This window comes from Borostomias antarcticus (assembly GCF_949987555.1).
Source record: "Borostomias antarcticus genome assembly, chromosome: 14".
In the NCBI taxonomy this organism is placed as follows: Eukaryota; Metazoa; Chordata; class Actinopteri; order Stomiiformes; family Stomiidae; genus Borostomias; species Borostomias antarcticus.
The window spans coordinates 13397875-13411957 of NC_140247.1; the positions used below are offsets into that span (position 1 = coordinate 13397875).

At 50.0% G+C, this 14083-nt stretch overlaps 2 protein-coding genes across 2 annotated transcripts in view; one reads left to right on the forward strand and one right to left on the reverse strand.

Moving 5' to 3' along the window:
• Nucleotides 1–405, reverse strand: part of LOC311317398 (uncharacterized protein) — a gene marked incomplete at both ends in the record, with an annotated part of 4428 nt that extends 4023 nt beyond the window's left edge. The window contains one exon of the mRNA XM_084448481.1: nucleotides 354–405. Coding sequence (XP_084304607.1) covers nucleotides 354–405 — 52 coding nt within the window. The remainder of the gene's footprint in view (nucleotides 1–353) is intronic.
• A 9170-nt stretch (nucleotides 406–9575) lies between these two features.
• LOC311317399 (volume-regulated anion channel subunit LRRC8D) lies at nucleotides 9576–14083 on the forward strand (the record flags this gene model as incomplete). Its single annotated transcript, XM_084448482.1, has 5 exons — nucleotides 9576–10113; nucleotides 10168–10412; nucleotides 11112–11362; nucleotides 12117–12494; nucleotides 12952–14083. The coding sequence occupies 5 exons, from the start codon at nucleotides 9576–9578 to the stop codon at nucleotides 14081–14083; spliced, it is 2544 nt and encodes an 847-aa protein (XP_084304608.1).

A 14083-nucleotide genomic window follows, 5' to 3' on the forward strand; every position in this document is an offset into this window, starting at 1 on the left:
ACTAGCATTGAGTGACGTGCTGAGTGTTAAGGTTAGGGTTAGAGACTAGTGTTGAGTGACTGTGCTGAGGGTTAGGGTGAGAGACTAGTGTTGAGTGACTGTGCTGAGGGTTAGGGTGAGAGACTAGCGTTGAGTGATGGTGGTTAGGATTAGGGTGAGAGACTAGCGTTGAGTGATGGTGGTTAGGGTTAGGGTGAGAGACTAGTGATGAGTGATGGTGGTTAGGGTTAGGGTGAGAGACTCGTGTTGAGTGATGGTGGTTAGGATTAGGGTGAGAGACTAGTGTTGAGTGATGGTGGTTAGGATTAGGGTGAGAGACTAGCGTTGAGTGATGGTGTTGAGCAGCTCCTCACCTGCAGCCCAGCTCATCCACATGGCCGGGGGGGGCAGGGGGCTGGTCGCCATGGCACCCAAGGGAGAACAGGGGTAGTCCACCACAAGCCTGATGTTTGTCCCTGAGCACAGGGTCTTCTGCTGGGGCTGGGACTGGGACTGGGACTGAGCTTGGGACTGGGACTGGGACTGGGGCTGATCTTGGGACTGGGACAGGCACTGGGCTTGGGGATGTTTAGGAGTGGTGTGTGCTGTGTGTTCAGGCTGGGGGTGTTTCGTAGTGGTGTGTGTTGCCGGCTGTCGAGGGAGGTACGCCCCGCTCTTCTTGCTCCTGACAAGGAAGGAGCGAGGCATGGCGGATCAGAGACCTGCAGGTTGAACCAGACCACAAGAGCCTCAGTTAACCAGAACCCCCCACCCTGCAGCTGTTGCACCTTGCCTTCCTGGTCCCCAACCCCAACCCTCATCCTGCTCACACTGGTGCTCCGGCTGAACCAGACTAGATTAAAGCTACGGATTTATCTGTACCAGGTGCCTTAAATAAAGAGGACATGCATGTCTACAGAGGTCTTAAATAAAGAGGACATGCATGTCTACAGAGGTCTTAAATACAGAGGACGTGTGTCTACAGAGGTCTTAAATACAGAGGACGTGTGTCTACAGAGGTCTTAAATAAAGAGGACGTTTGTCTACAGAGGTCTTAAATAAAGAGGACGTTTGTCTACAGAGGTCTTAAATAAAGAGGACGTTTGTCTACAGAGGTCTTAAATAAAGAGGACGTTTGTCTACAGAGGTCTTAAATAAAGAGGACGTTTGTCTACAGAGGTCTATAAAGAGGACGTTTGTCTACAGAGGTCTATGGAGCACAGTTTCAGAGACAGCAACGCTGCTTGGTTTTGACTGCTTCTTATCTCAATTAACACACGCGCGCACAGGCACGCACATACGGCACAAACCCGACATATGCAGAAACACACCTGTTGATAAATATTCAGTTAAAATGCCAGAGACTGAGGTTGGGATGAGAGATGTAGCACAGACACCTGCTAACCGTTGCGCATGATCAACTCTAACACTACTCCACTCCACAAGCAACAGTCTTCAAAATGGAAAAACCTCTCTCTCTGGGTTTCCTTCAACATAATATGTTAAATAATAATAATTATATAATTATACGTATTATAATTAAATATTATAATAAGTATAATAATAATAATACTGAATCGGAATTTGATGGAAAACGGTGTTATCATCACAATACAAACAAAACAATTGTGTACTCTTCTGCAATTGTCCACAAATTATTTCAACTATTTAACATTATTTCAATTATTTAACAACTAGCCTGTTCCATTCTGACCCACACAACATCACCCTCAGACCTCCTCTTCTTGTTACATGAAGAAGTTGCGTCACAACATTTCAGACAGCAGGTAAAGTCATCTACAAAATCATAAGAATTATGCACAAGAGCAGGGATGTTCTCCTGGTGTCAGATCAGCTAGACTCACCAGCTTAGAGCCGTTCAGCGTGAAATGAGAGTTGGGGTTCTGTTTGCGTCCTCTTTTCAAAACTCCACTGCTGAGCTGAACGCAGACGACAGAGAGATCTCAGACTCAGACGCGCGTAGAGAGATTTGATTTGATTTTGATGAGCTTGTCAGGCGAAGCCGAGGATTGTGGGGGAAAGACGCATGTCAGTAAACAAAGTTATAAAGTTCTGTCCCTTCAGCTCCTGGACTTATTCAGAGCTTATTCATTCAAACTATTTCACACTCATACATGTCACACAGACAATTTAATATTTTGTTGTTTGAAGTAGTTTCAGCTGGGATCTTGCATGAAGCTACACACATAAGCACTTACATAAGCACATAAACACTAACATAAACACATAAACACTTTATTTTTTCTGTAATTTACTGTGCTTTACTGTACTCATCATTTATGTGAAAATGGTCTCCCTTGATGTACATCCATAGCATGGTATATAAAAAAGTAGGAGAGGAGAAGAGGAGGAGGAGAGGAGAAGAGAGAAGGAGAGGAGAAAAGAGGAGAGGAGCAGATGAGAGAGGAGGGAGAGTGAGGAGAGAGGCAGGTGTGCAGCGGGAACACGCCCGGCTCGTGGCTGAGGCTGGCGAGAGCGCAGTTCCCGCTGCGCCCTCTGGGACGTACCAGGAGAACCTGAGTCAGGGTCAGAGGGCGTGGCAGCCTGACCAAGTTGGGGCTGGCGAGGCGGGGGCGTGACAGTGTGTGTGTACATGTGCATGCGTGTGTGTGTGTGTGTGTGTGTGTGTGTCAGGAAGAAGGTATGGGAGCTTCTACCCACAGGCCATCCGGATCCTGAACGAGGACACTGCCTAGGTTAGGGCTATAGGTCTCTCAACAGGATGCCCCGCCCCCTCCCCCGCAACAACCCCACCTCTAACACCCCACTTTCATCTCCGGACTGAAAACCCAGTAGAAACATTTTTATACACATTAAATACAAACCTAGATTCTGTAAATGAACCTGTGAATATACACATCTATAATATAGTTTTAATATACATATCTACAGTATATTCTCTATTTTACTCAACTACATAATTGCACCTGTTCTTTCAGCTCCTTCCATTCATGTTATATTTGTATTTGGTTTTTGGTTTTTATATATTTTTCATTTTTGCACTTTATTACTTTTGCTTGTTGAGACACGGCAAAAATACATTTCACTGCTCATTGTCCTGCATGATGTAGAGCAGGTCAGAGCAGAACAGAGGTGAGCATAGCAGAACAGGAGAAGAGAACTGAGCAGAACAGAACAGAACAGAATAGAACAGAGCAGAGCAGAGCAGAGCAGAGCAGAGCAGAACAGAACAGAACATACAGAACAGAATAGAACAGAGCAGAGCAGAGCAGAGCAGAGCAGAGCAGAGCAGAGCAGAGCAGAGCAGAGCAGAACAGAACAGAACAGAGCAGAACAGAACAGAACAGAGCAGAGCAGAGCAGAGCAGAACAGAGCAGAGCAGAACAGAACAGAGCAAAGCAGAGCAGAGCAGAGCAGAGCAGAGCAGAACAGAACAGAGCAGAGCAGAGCAGAGCAGAACAGAGCAGAGCAGAGCAAAGCAGAACAGAGCAGAACAGAACAGAACAGAACGGAGCAAAGCAGAGTAGAGCAGAACAGAGCAGAACAGAGCAGGGCCCGCTGTGCAACTGTGCAGAGTTGTGGTTGAAGAGCTCGGTGCTGGGCTGTGGTTTTCGGGGGGGGGGGGGGGGGGCTGGCAGCCTCTCTGTGTAGAGGGAGCGTAGGGGGAGCGGCGGGTGTATGGAGCTGAGAAGACGTGGTGGGCTTGGTGGGTTTGTTATACTACTCTCCTGGGGTGTGTGTGGGGGGGGGGGGGGGGGGATCTCTCGTGTGTATCTATCTGCCTTTCTAGGAATCTGAATCTCGGGGGTCTGGTGTGTGTGGATGGGGGGGGATGCTTTTCCTGTCTCTCCTGTCTGTGATGCTGCTTTATACCATGAAGTCACTGCTGTTTGTCATGTGCTGTCACTGTGTGTACTCTGTCTCTTATGTACTGTCGTTATGTATCTTGTCCTTTTTTACTATGCAGTTTTAGGAATTGCCCCTCTGGGATAAATAATGTTTTTTATTTTATTTTATTTTATTTTATTTTATTTTATTTTATTTTATTTTATTTTATTTTATTTTATTTTATTTTATTTTATTTTATTTTATTTTATTTTATTTTATTTTATTTTATTTTATTTTATTTTATTTTATTTTATTTTATTTTATTTTATTTTATTTTATTTTATTTTATTTTATTTTATTTTATTTTATTTTATTTTATTTTATTTTATTTTATTTTATTTTATTTTATTTTATTTTATTTTATTTTATTTTATTTTATTTTATTTTATTTTATTTTATTTTATTTTATTTTATTTTATTTTATTTTATTTTATTTTATTTTATTTTATTTTATTTTATTTTATTTTATTTTATTTTATTTTATTTTATTTTATTTTATTTTATTTTATTTTATTTTATTTTAGTGAACACCTTAAGGTAGGAAGGGTAGGGAGGGTAGTGTGGTCTGTGCCACAAGATGGATGCTGGCAAGGCAGTGAAGGAGGATAAATGATGCTTCTCTGAGAAACTACAACATCAATTCTCAAGGAAATACGTCTTCTGTCTGGAAAGGTCTCAGACAGATCACAAACTAGCCTACACACCGAAATCCCCCCAGTCCACTGATGACTCACGCCTTGCCAACAACCTGAACAAGTTCTACCACAGATTTTACGCCGATGACAGAGTGCTGGTCCTTCCCTGGATGCTGTCCTGAAAACTCTCCAGGAAAGCTTTCTGAAAATTCAAGCAGGCTTTTCTGCCCTTGGCCTAGTCTTGAATACCAGAAAGACCAAGGTCATGTGGTTTGGCTGCATAGGTGCCTCCCAAACCGACACTATTGTAGCCGCTGATGGCCAAAAGCTTGAGCTGGTCACCTCATATAAATACCTGGACACTACAGTAGCTCAGTCCACCCAGGAGGGCTGGCAGATCCTGTTCTGGTCTCAGCATGTGCAGTGTGGGGGCCATCGAGGAACTGGAGAGCAGAACACTCAGCAGGTTCTAATAGAACCTGAAATGGGTTCTATATGGAACCTTACAGACTATAGATCCTTTTTTCAGGAATTGTTTCTACTATTTATGGTTTTATATAGCACTTTTTTGAGAGAAGACACGTTTTAGTTGTTGTCTAATGAAACAGAAGACAATTCAGTTATGTAATGAAAACTGGAATGGATAACTAACACAAACTATAAAAACCCTGATTCACATTAAGCATCAACGTGTATGTGGGTCAGAGTGGTGTGTGTGTGTATGTGTAGGGTGGGGAAGTGTGTGTATGTGTAGGGTGGGGAAGTGTGTGTGTGTGTGTGTGTGTGTGTGTGTGTGTGTGTGTGTGTGTGTGTGTGTGTGTGTGTGTGTGTGTGTGCAGCCAGAGGGGTGTGTACTGTGTTACTGCATCACTGTGGTTTAACACTTCAACAGCACATATATGGCCTAACACTCTCCCATGTTAACTCTCTCACACACACACACACACACACACACACACACACAAACACACACACGCACACAATCACAAGCTGACATCACATCCTACCAGACACCACAGCGTTCATGGCCTGCACTGTCAAACTAGAAAGCGCCCATATACTGTAATGTTAGTGTAGATGAGTCATATCAGGGGCCAGAGGGTGTTTTCACACGCCTCAGCGTATAGTTCTCAGTGAGGATGGCACAAGGCCCCTCCCTGAATATCAACACTTCTCAACACTAAATGACCCCATCAACACTTGTTGCATTGTCACTGGGGCCGGAGGTTATGAAGGTGAGAGTTGCATATTCACCAGTAGTGTGTGTGTGTGTGTTTGTGTGTGTGTGTGTGTGTGTGTGTGTGTGTGTGTGAGTGTGTGTGTGTGTTCCGGAGGGCAGTGGTGGACAGGCGCTAGCAGGTCCTCAGGGTAACTGCCTACACCTGGCCCTGCAGGGCATCTCTCTCTCTCTCTCTCTTTCTCGCTCTCTCTCTCTCTCGCTCTCTCTCTCTCTCTGTGAGAGGTGTGAGAATTCAGCACACGCAGGCACACACACAAACACACACACACACCCCACCCAGAATACCATTGTCAGGGGATGGAGAAGGAGATGTGTGAAGCCACATACCAGAGAAGCGCACTCTCTCACACACACACATACATACACACACACACACACACACACGCATACACACACACACACACACACACACACACACACCTGCAGACCTGCTCATATCAGTTTACATTAGAGATTAACAGCACACACACAATTCAAGATTGAAGATCTGTTTATTAGCCATGTATAGGTCAGGCAGGGCAGCATCTTGGGCAGCATCTTGTCCCCTTCTCTATTTAATGTACATATGGATGATTTATCTATACAGTTGAATGGCTGTGGAACAGGTTGCTGGGTGGGGAACTCGGTAGTGAAGAACCACCTTATGTATGCTGATGATGTAGTGGTCTTTAGTCCTCATAGTGCTGGGCTCCAACAGCTACTAAGGGTCTGTTCACAATATGGCTCTGAGTTTGATATTAAATACAATCCCAGCAAAAGTAATATCATTATCGTCAGAAGTAGGGAGGATAAAAAGCTATTGTTTCCTGACTTCTTACTGTCTAGCTCTGTCCTAAAAGTGTGTGATGAGATAAAATATCTGGGGCATTACATATCAAGTGATCTATCTGATGATAAAGATATTAGCAGACAATGTCGAATGCTGTATGCACAAGCAAACATGTTACTTTGTAAATTCAATATGTGCTCAGTAGCTGTGAAGACCACACTGTTTAGATCTTATTGCACTCCTATGCCCACCTGTGGCGCCACTACAGGAAGTGTAGTATACAGAAACTAACAGTGGCCTATAATGACTGCATGAGGCTAGTAGCAGCGCAAGCCAAATGTTTGTCAGTGTCTGTGTACCCACCTGTGCTGCTGTGTTACGGAGCCTAATGTACAGATGTATGTGTAGACTGTCTGATTCTAAATTTTTTATTATTGTAGCCCTAACTAACCCTGCACTGAGTGCGGTCAGGTTTGCATCCAGACTGTGGAACCATTGGCGTTTTAGCCTCCATCCATCCATCCATCTTCATCCGCTTATCCGGGGTCGGGTCGCGGAGGCAGCAGCTCCAGCAGGGGACCCCAGACATCCCTTTCCCTAGCAGCATCAACCAGCTCTGCCTGGGGAATCTTTAGCCGCTCACAGGCCAGTGCGGAGATGTAGTCCCGCCACCTGGTCCTGGGTCTACCCCGCGGCCTCCTCCCAGCCGGACACGCCTGGAACACCTCCCTATAGGGAGGCGCCCAGGAGGCATCCTCACTAGATGCCCGAACCACCTCAACTGGCTCCTTTCGACGCAAAGGAGCAGCGGCGCTACTCCGAGTCTCTCCCGGATGACTGAACTTCTCACCCGATCTCTCAGGGAGACCCCAGCCACCCTCCGGAGAAAACTCATTTCGGCCGCTTGTATCCGTTTTAGCCTATATGTGCATATTGATTGATTAATGTATGGCTGTTGTTATGTCTGTTTTGTCTGTTTTTTTTGTTGCGGGTGTTTTTTATATGGACCTCCGAGCTGTCTTTAATAAAGTTTCTACTACTAGGCTACTTCTATAGAATGTGCCATGTATAAAAATAATTTGAAGTTAATAATTTCAAGTTCAAGCTTCAACTTATTTGTCCCCAGTCTGCAATTGGTTCGCAGCAAAGGAACACACACACACACACACACACACACACACACACACACACACACACACACACACACACACACACACACACACACACAGGCAGTCAGTCCAGGCATTAGACTACAGCGTCACGACGTCCCCTGGTGGACATACAGCGCTACTTCATGGGGTTTGTCATCACTGTGCTGGATTCTGATTCTGTTATCGGAGTCTTATGATTAAAATGTGATAAGAGTGAGTTTAGGAAGAACTAGGAACGGATGCATTTTGGGATGCCAGGTGAGAGAAGGGGAGACCGTTTCTGTGCGCAACTGAGTCTTTCTCTGGTTTCTCAGACACGGCGGGGTTAAATACTTTTAAAAGAGGCTCGGTTGAATCAGATTTTTTCGACGGCACCCACTCTTGTCATGACAACGAGTGAACAGTTGCCACTGCGCCGCCTCTCGCTCCCAAACCCAACTGGCGACTGAAAAGTTTGGGATAAAGTCTCCCGGGTTGATCTCGAGAGAACCGGCCCGCACCGGACTGGAGTCCAGAACGCTCAGGCAGGGAGCGCGCGCCTACGAGAGCGAGGAGGAGGTTTGGGCCAAACTTTACAGTTAGGGTACGTTTTACTACTTCTTATAACATATAGCCTTACTCCTACAGTGAAATGAAGTCACGCGTGTATGTGTGTTATCTAATTGGTCTGGTGACCTCAGAGTATAGAGTATAGCCAGCAGTAGCGTGGGGCTTATAGAACACCACACCACTGGCAAATTTAAAATTTAAAACTCTCCATCACTGCAATATTTCTCATATTACTGTTGGTCTATTTGTTCCGTGGCAGTGAAACTTGTACGTGGAACTTAATTTGGCAAAATTTTAAATTGTGTTAAATGTTTAAATGGTGTTTGCAGTGATTCAGATTCTTTTTTTCGTCACATGTAGGCTAATGTACAGTGTACAGTCACAGGGAAATGTTGCTATCGACTCAGAGATGAGCTCATTACAGATAACTACAAATTACAAATATCACAAGAAGTGCAAATGTATACATTGCCCTGGCTCTGGACACAGTGTCATAAACCCACTTGACTAGGTAGGCGAGTTATTATGTGGCAGTGTGTATCTAGGGCTTGACGTCTTAGAGATGTTTAGAACCTTCTGTCAGTAACAGCCTGACTCTCCTTCACTCCCCAGGTGGCTAATAACATCCTCAGATTCTGTGGTCCTGGTTGTGGAGAGCCCTGGTGTGAGGACAGTCGAGGATGTTAATTAAAGTCTGACTGACTGATCTGCCTAGCAGGCAGGTCTATAATTCTCTGTATTGCTTTTCTCTCCTCTGTATATTGAATATCTGTATTCTAAAATGACTCCCTCTCCTTGTCTCCCCCCTCTCTCTCTTTTTTGTATCTCCTTCTTTCATTTCCTGGTCCCTTCTGTCTCCTCTCCTCTCCTTCAGACCTGGGGACGCAGGCTGTGCTCTGAGGCCAGTGTTGTTGTTGTTGTTGCTGTTGTTGTTGTTGTTGATAGTGGACCGGACTGAGTCACAGTGGGACTGAATCTTCCGAGCCAGCCCCCCCACAAGCCTGTCACGGGTCGCATATTCCACAGCAGTCAGCCAGCAACAACCAGTCAGCAACAACCAGCCAGCAACAACCAGCCAGAAATAACCAGCTAGCAACAACCAGTCAGCAACAACCAGTCAGTAACAACCAGTCAGCAATAACCAGCCAGCAACAACCAGCCAGCAACAACCAGCCAGCAACAACCAGTCAGTAACAACCAGCCAGCAACAACCAGCCAGCGACAACCAGCCAGCAACAACCAGCCAGCAACAACCAGCCAGCAGGAGTCACTCTGTAAGAAGCAGCCAGCCAGGAGCAGCCAACCATCCAAAAAGAAGCAGTTAGTAAGCCCCTGGTGTGCGTGTGTGTGTGTGTGTGTGTGTGTGCGCGCGTGCACGCGCCATGTTCTCTCTGACAGAGCTGGTGTGGCTGGGCCCGGGGCTGGCCAGCTCCAAGCTGCTGAAGCCGTGGTGGGAGGTGTTCATGGACCACCTGGTGGTTCTGATGCTGATGGTGTCGCTCCTGGCTGGAACTCTGCTGCTGTCTAGGGACAGGGTGGTCTGTCTTCCCCTGGACCCCCCGACCACCTCCTCTACCTCCCCTACCTCCTCTTCTGCCCCTGGCCCCCCACAGCCTCAGGCCTCCATCTCGGCCTCGCCCAGGCCTCCGTCTCGAGGCAGAAAGACCCACCTGGACTACCAGCAGTATGTGTACATCAGCCAGGTGTGCTACCACCAGGCCCTGCCCTGGCCCTCGCGCCTGGCCCCGTACCTGGCTCTCCTCCAGGCCCTGGTGCTGATGGCCAGCGGCTGCTTCTGGCTCCACTTCCCCCTCACCTCGGCGCGCATAGAGCACTTCCTGGCCATCCTGGCCAAGTGCTGCGAGTCCCCCTGGACGTCCCGCGCCCTCTCCCACGCCGCGCGACACGACCCCGCCCGCAGCCAGGGGCCCCTACCCTCCCCCCCGCCCCCTCAGCCCCCCTCCCGCCCCCCAGCCCTCCCTCAGACACGGCAGTCCAGCCTGGACTCGGGTACAGACTGCCCCCTGCTGGACAGGTGTGGCCGCGTGCCTCCGTCGCCCTGCCCCTCCTCCCTCTCGCGCTCCTCCTCCCTGTCCTCCGTGTGTGGGCCCCCCGGGGCCGTCACCCTGGACCGGAGCGATGGCGAACAGGCGCGGGCGCTGTTCGAGAGGGTCCGTCGGTTCCGCTCGCACTGCGAGGACTCTGACGTCATCTACAAGGTGAGTCCCTGTCTATTTCTGTCCCCCCCCCCCTCTCTCTCTCTCTCCTTCCCTGACTCTATCTCTTTCTCTCTCTCTTCTTCCTTGTCTCTCTCTTCCTTTTTGCATCTCTCTCTACCTCCCTGTCACCCCACCCTCTCTCTCTCCCTATCTGGTTCTCTCTATCTCTCTATCTACACTTCTGTCTCTGTCTTTCTTTTTCTTTCTCTCTTAATTCAATTCAAAGGGGTTTATTGGCATGGGAAACATGTTTACACTGCCTAAGCAAGTGAAAAATATAAATGAAAATAAACAAAATAACAGAAACAATAACGTAAGCGTTACACTTAAAAAGTTGTAAAGAAATAAATCCATTAAAAGTGTTACTATATTACTAATGTAGAGTGTTATATTACTATATCACTAAAATACAGGGTTTTGGTGTCCTTGATTTTGGTGTGCTGGGACTACTGCCTCTTGTGCCAACAGAGAGATGCAGGCCAACATTGTCGGGAGTAACGGAGTAAGGGAGGGAGGGAGTAAGGAAGTAAGGGAGGGAATGAGGGAGTAAGGGAGGGAGGGAGGGAGTGATAACCCGACAAACGCTATACTAGGTGCGCTGGCTTCCTGCCACGCACAAAAAGACACTCAGTCTCTACCTCTCTTTCTCTCTCTCTCTCTCTCTCTCTCTCTCTCTCTCTCTCTCTGTCTCTCTAACAGGTCTACCTGTCTCAGACGGTGTTTAAGTTGCTGTTGGCTGGTCTGATCCTGGGGTACACCTCCCCCCTGCTGAGCTCCCTGTGCTTCAGCCACACCTGCCTTCCCCAGGCCCACGGCCTGACAGGCTACGCTGCCTTCCAGTGCACCCACGCCCTGGCCTCCCTGCTGCACAAGCTGCTGCTGGCCTACCTGACCCTGGTGGGGCTGTACGCCCTGCTGGGACTCTATGCCCTCTACTGGACCCTGCATAGGTCTGGATCTGGGTGTGGGGGGGGCTGGCCCCGGGGGTGAGGGGGGAGACCTGGGGGGTGTGAGGGGGAGTCTGGTTGGTCTGGCCCCGGGGGTGAGGGGGGAGTCTGGGGGAGACCTGGGGGGTGTGAGGGGGAGTCTGGTTGGTCTGGCCCCGGGGGTGAGGGGGGAGACCTGGGGGGTGTGAGGGGGAGTCTGGTTGGTCTGGCCCTGGGGGTGAGGGGGAGTCTGGCGGGGGTGGGGAAACAGGTTTGGCCCTGGGTGGTGGTAGTGGGGTGAGGGGGAGTGGTTCTTTCATGAGCCAGTGTTTTTGTTTTGTTCTCTGGATTTATTTGCACTTTTTCATGTTTTTAAGAATGAATTTGTAGTAGATTGTCTGAGCTACAGTCTCTCTGTAAGGCCTTCAGTTAAATTACATTACATTTACATGACAGTCATTTAGCTGACACTTTTATCCACAGCGACTGCATTTAACGTAGGAAGTCAGTGTACTACTACTCACAAGTGCATCTCCTTTCTAAACAGTGACTAAGAGCAGAATCTAGTGCTGAAGCCAAAGTGTAAGAGTAGCAAACTAAAAATACAATAGATGTTTACATTTCTGGGTCAATACTAAAGCAGCCGCCAGACTGATGCGGAATTATTCCTTATTTGTGTGTGTGAGTGTGCGTGTGTATGCATGTGTGTGTGTGTGTGTGTGAATTCATGTGTGTGTGTGTGTGTATGGTGTATGTGTGTGCACGTGTGTGTGTGCAGCTCCCTGTGTCAGTACTCGTTTTGGCGTCAGAAGGAGCAGTGCACTCTGGGAGACGTGCCGGACCTCTGTAACGACCTGGCCTTCTTGCTGCACATGGCCGACCAGTACGACCCCCTGCTGGCCCAGCGCCTCTCCGTCTTCCTGTCCCCCGTCAGCGAGACTCGCCTCCTGGAGGAGAACCTGCAGCGCCGCTGGGGCGCCGACCGCCTGACCTCCATGACCTCCACTGACCCCGAGGGGCAGAGCCTGCTGCAGCTGGTGGCCTTGCCCCGCCTCCCCCCCGCCCTCTTCACCCTCAGCAAATTAGAGGTGCTGAAGCTAGAGCTCATCGCCGACGTCAATCTGACAGCTCAGGTGGCCAACATGGCGTCTCTAAGGTACAGTTATACCCAAACCTGACCCTAACCTTACACACGCTCTCTCAGGTGCAGCGCAGGGCAGTACATATATTAAGATAAGGTGGAGGATTGCAATGCTACTGTGATGTTATATTCATAGATATTACAGTACGGTACATGAAATCATAAAGAAGAGTAAAATCAGAAGAAGAGTTCTAAATTCAGTTATCACATGGTCATGGAAGGCAGTTCATGAGTGATGTCATGAAGGTGAAGTCATTGCTGTCCTGGAAAAAGAACTTGCAGAAAGATGTCTGCAGGGCTGTGGTCAGTCCATTTCTTGGTGTGTATATATATGTGTGTGCGTGTGTGCGTGTGTGTGTGTGTGTGTGTGTCTGTGTTTGTGTGTGTGTTTGTGTCTGTGTGTGTGTGTCTGTGTGTGCGCGTGTGTGTGTCTGTGTGTGTGTGTGCGTGTGCGTGCGTGTGTGTGTGTCAGGGAGCTGCATCTGTACCACTGCTCGGCGGCGGTGGATCCCGGAGCCCTAGCGTTCCTCCGGGAGCGTCTGGAGAGCCTCCACCTCACCTTCTCCCAGGGGGCGGAGCTCCCTCCCTGGGTCTGCACCCTCCGCGGCCTGCAGCAGCTGCACCTGAGCGGCCCGCCGGGCTGCGAGGGGGGGGGCGGAGCCGGGGGGCGGGGCCGGGCCCTGGGTGGCCTGCGCCAGCTGCGCAGCCTGAGGGTGCTGGTGCTGAGGGGGACGCTGTGGCGCCTGCCGGGAGAGCTGGGCGAGCTCGCCGGCAGCCTGGTGCGGCTGGAGCTCCACAACGAGGGCGGCCGACTGCCGGCGCCGTCCGGGTTGCGGCGACTGGGCGTCCTGGCGGAGCTGCTGCTGCGGGGCTGCCGGCTGGAGCGCCTGCCCTCCGCCCTGCAGGCGCTCTCCCGTCTGCGCAGCCTGGACTTGAGCCACAATCACCTGCGTAGCCTGGAGGAGCTGCCGGGGCCGGGCCACCTGCTCCATCTGGCCCGTCTGCGCCTGGCGCACAACCGAATCCTGGCGCTGCCCGCCGGCGTGGGCGCGCTGAGGGGTCTGGAGCTGCTGGACCTGGGGCACAACCAGCTGTCCGGCCTGCCCGCCGCTCTGTTCACCCTCCCCCGCCTCCGACGGCTCCTGCTGGGGGGGAACCTCCTGGAGGAGCTGCCTAGGGAGGTGGGGGCGCTGGACCTGCTGACGGAACTGGACCTGAGTGAGAACCGCCTGGAGAGCGTCCCCGCCGAGCTGTGGAGCTGCGTGGAGCTGCGCCGCCTCGACCTGGCCCGCAACTCCCTGGGCCGACTGCCGCCGGGGCTCGGGGCGTTGGGGGCGCTGGCCAGGCTCGACCTTCGGAGCAACGCCCTGGAGGTGCTGCCAGCCGAGCTGGGGGGCTGCGCGGGCCTGAGGGGGGGCGGGGGGCTGCTGGTGGAGGAATGGCTGCTCTGTACCCTGCCACGCCACGTCAGGGACTTCCTGTCGACTCCGCCCCCCTCAGGCACCGCCCCGGAGACACATCTTACACGCCCGGAGTCTGACAGCTTCCCTTACTTCTCTGCTGCCCAGTGGGACTTCTGGTCTGCTATGGAATCCCGCATATAG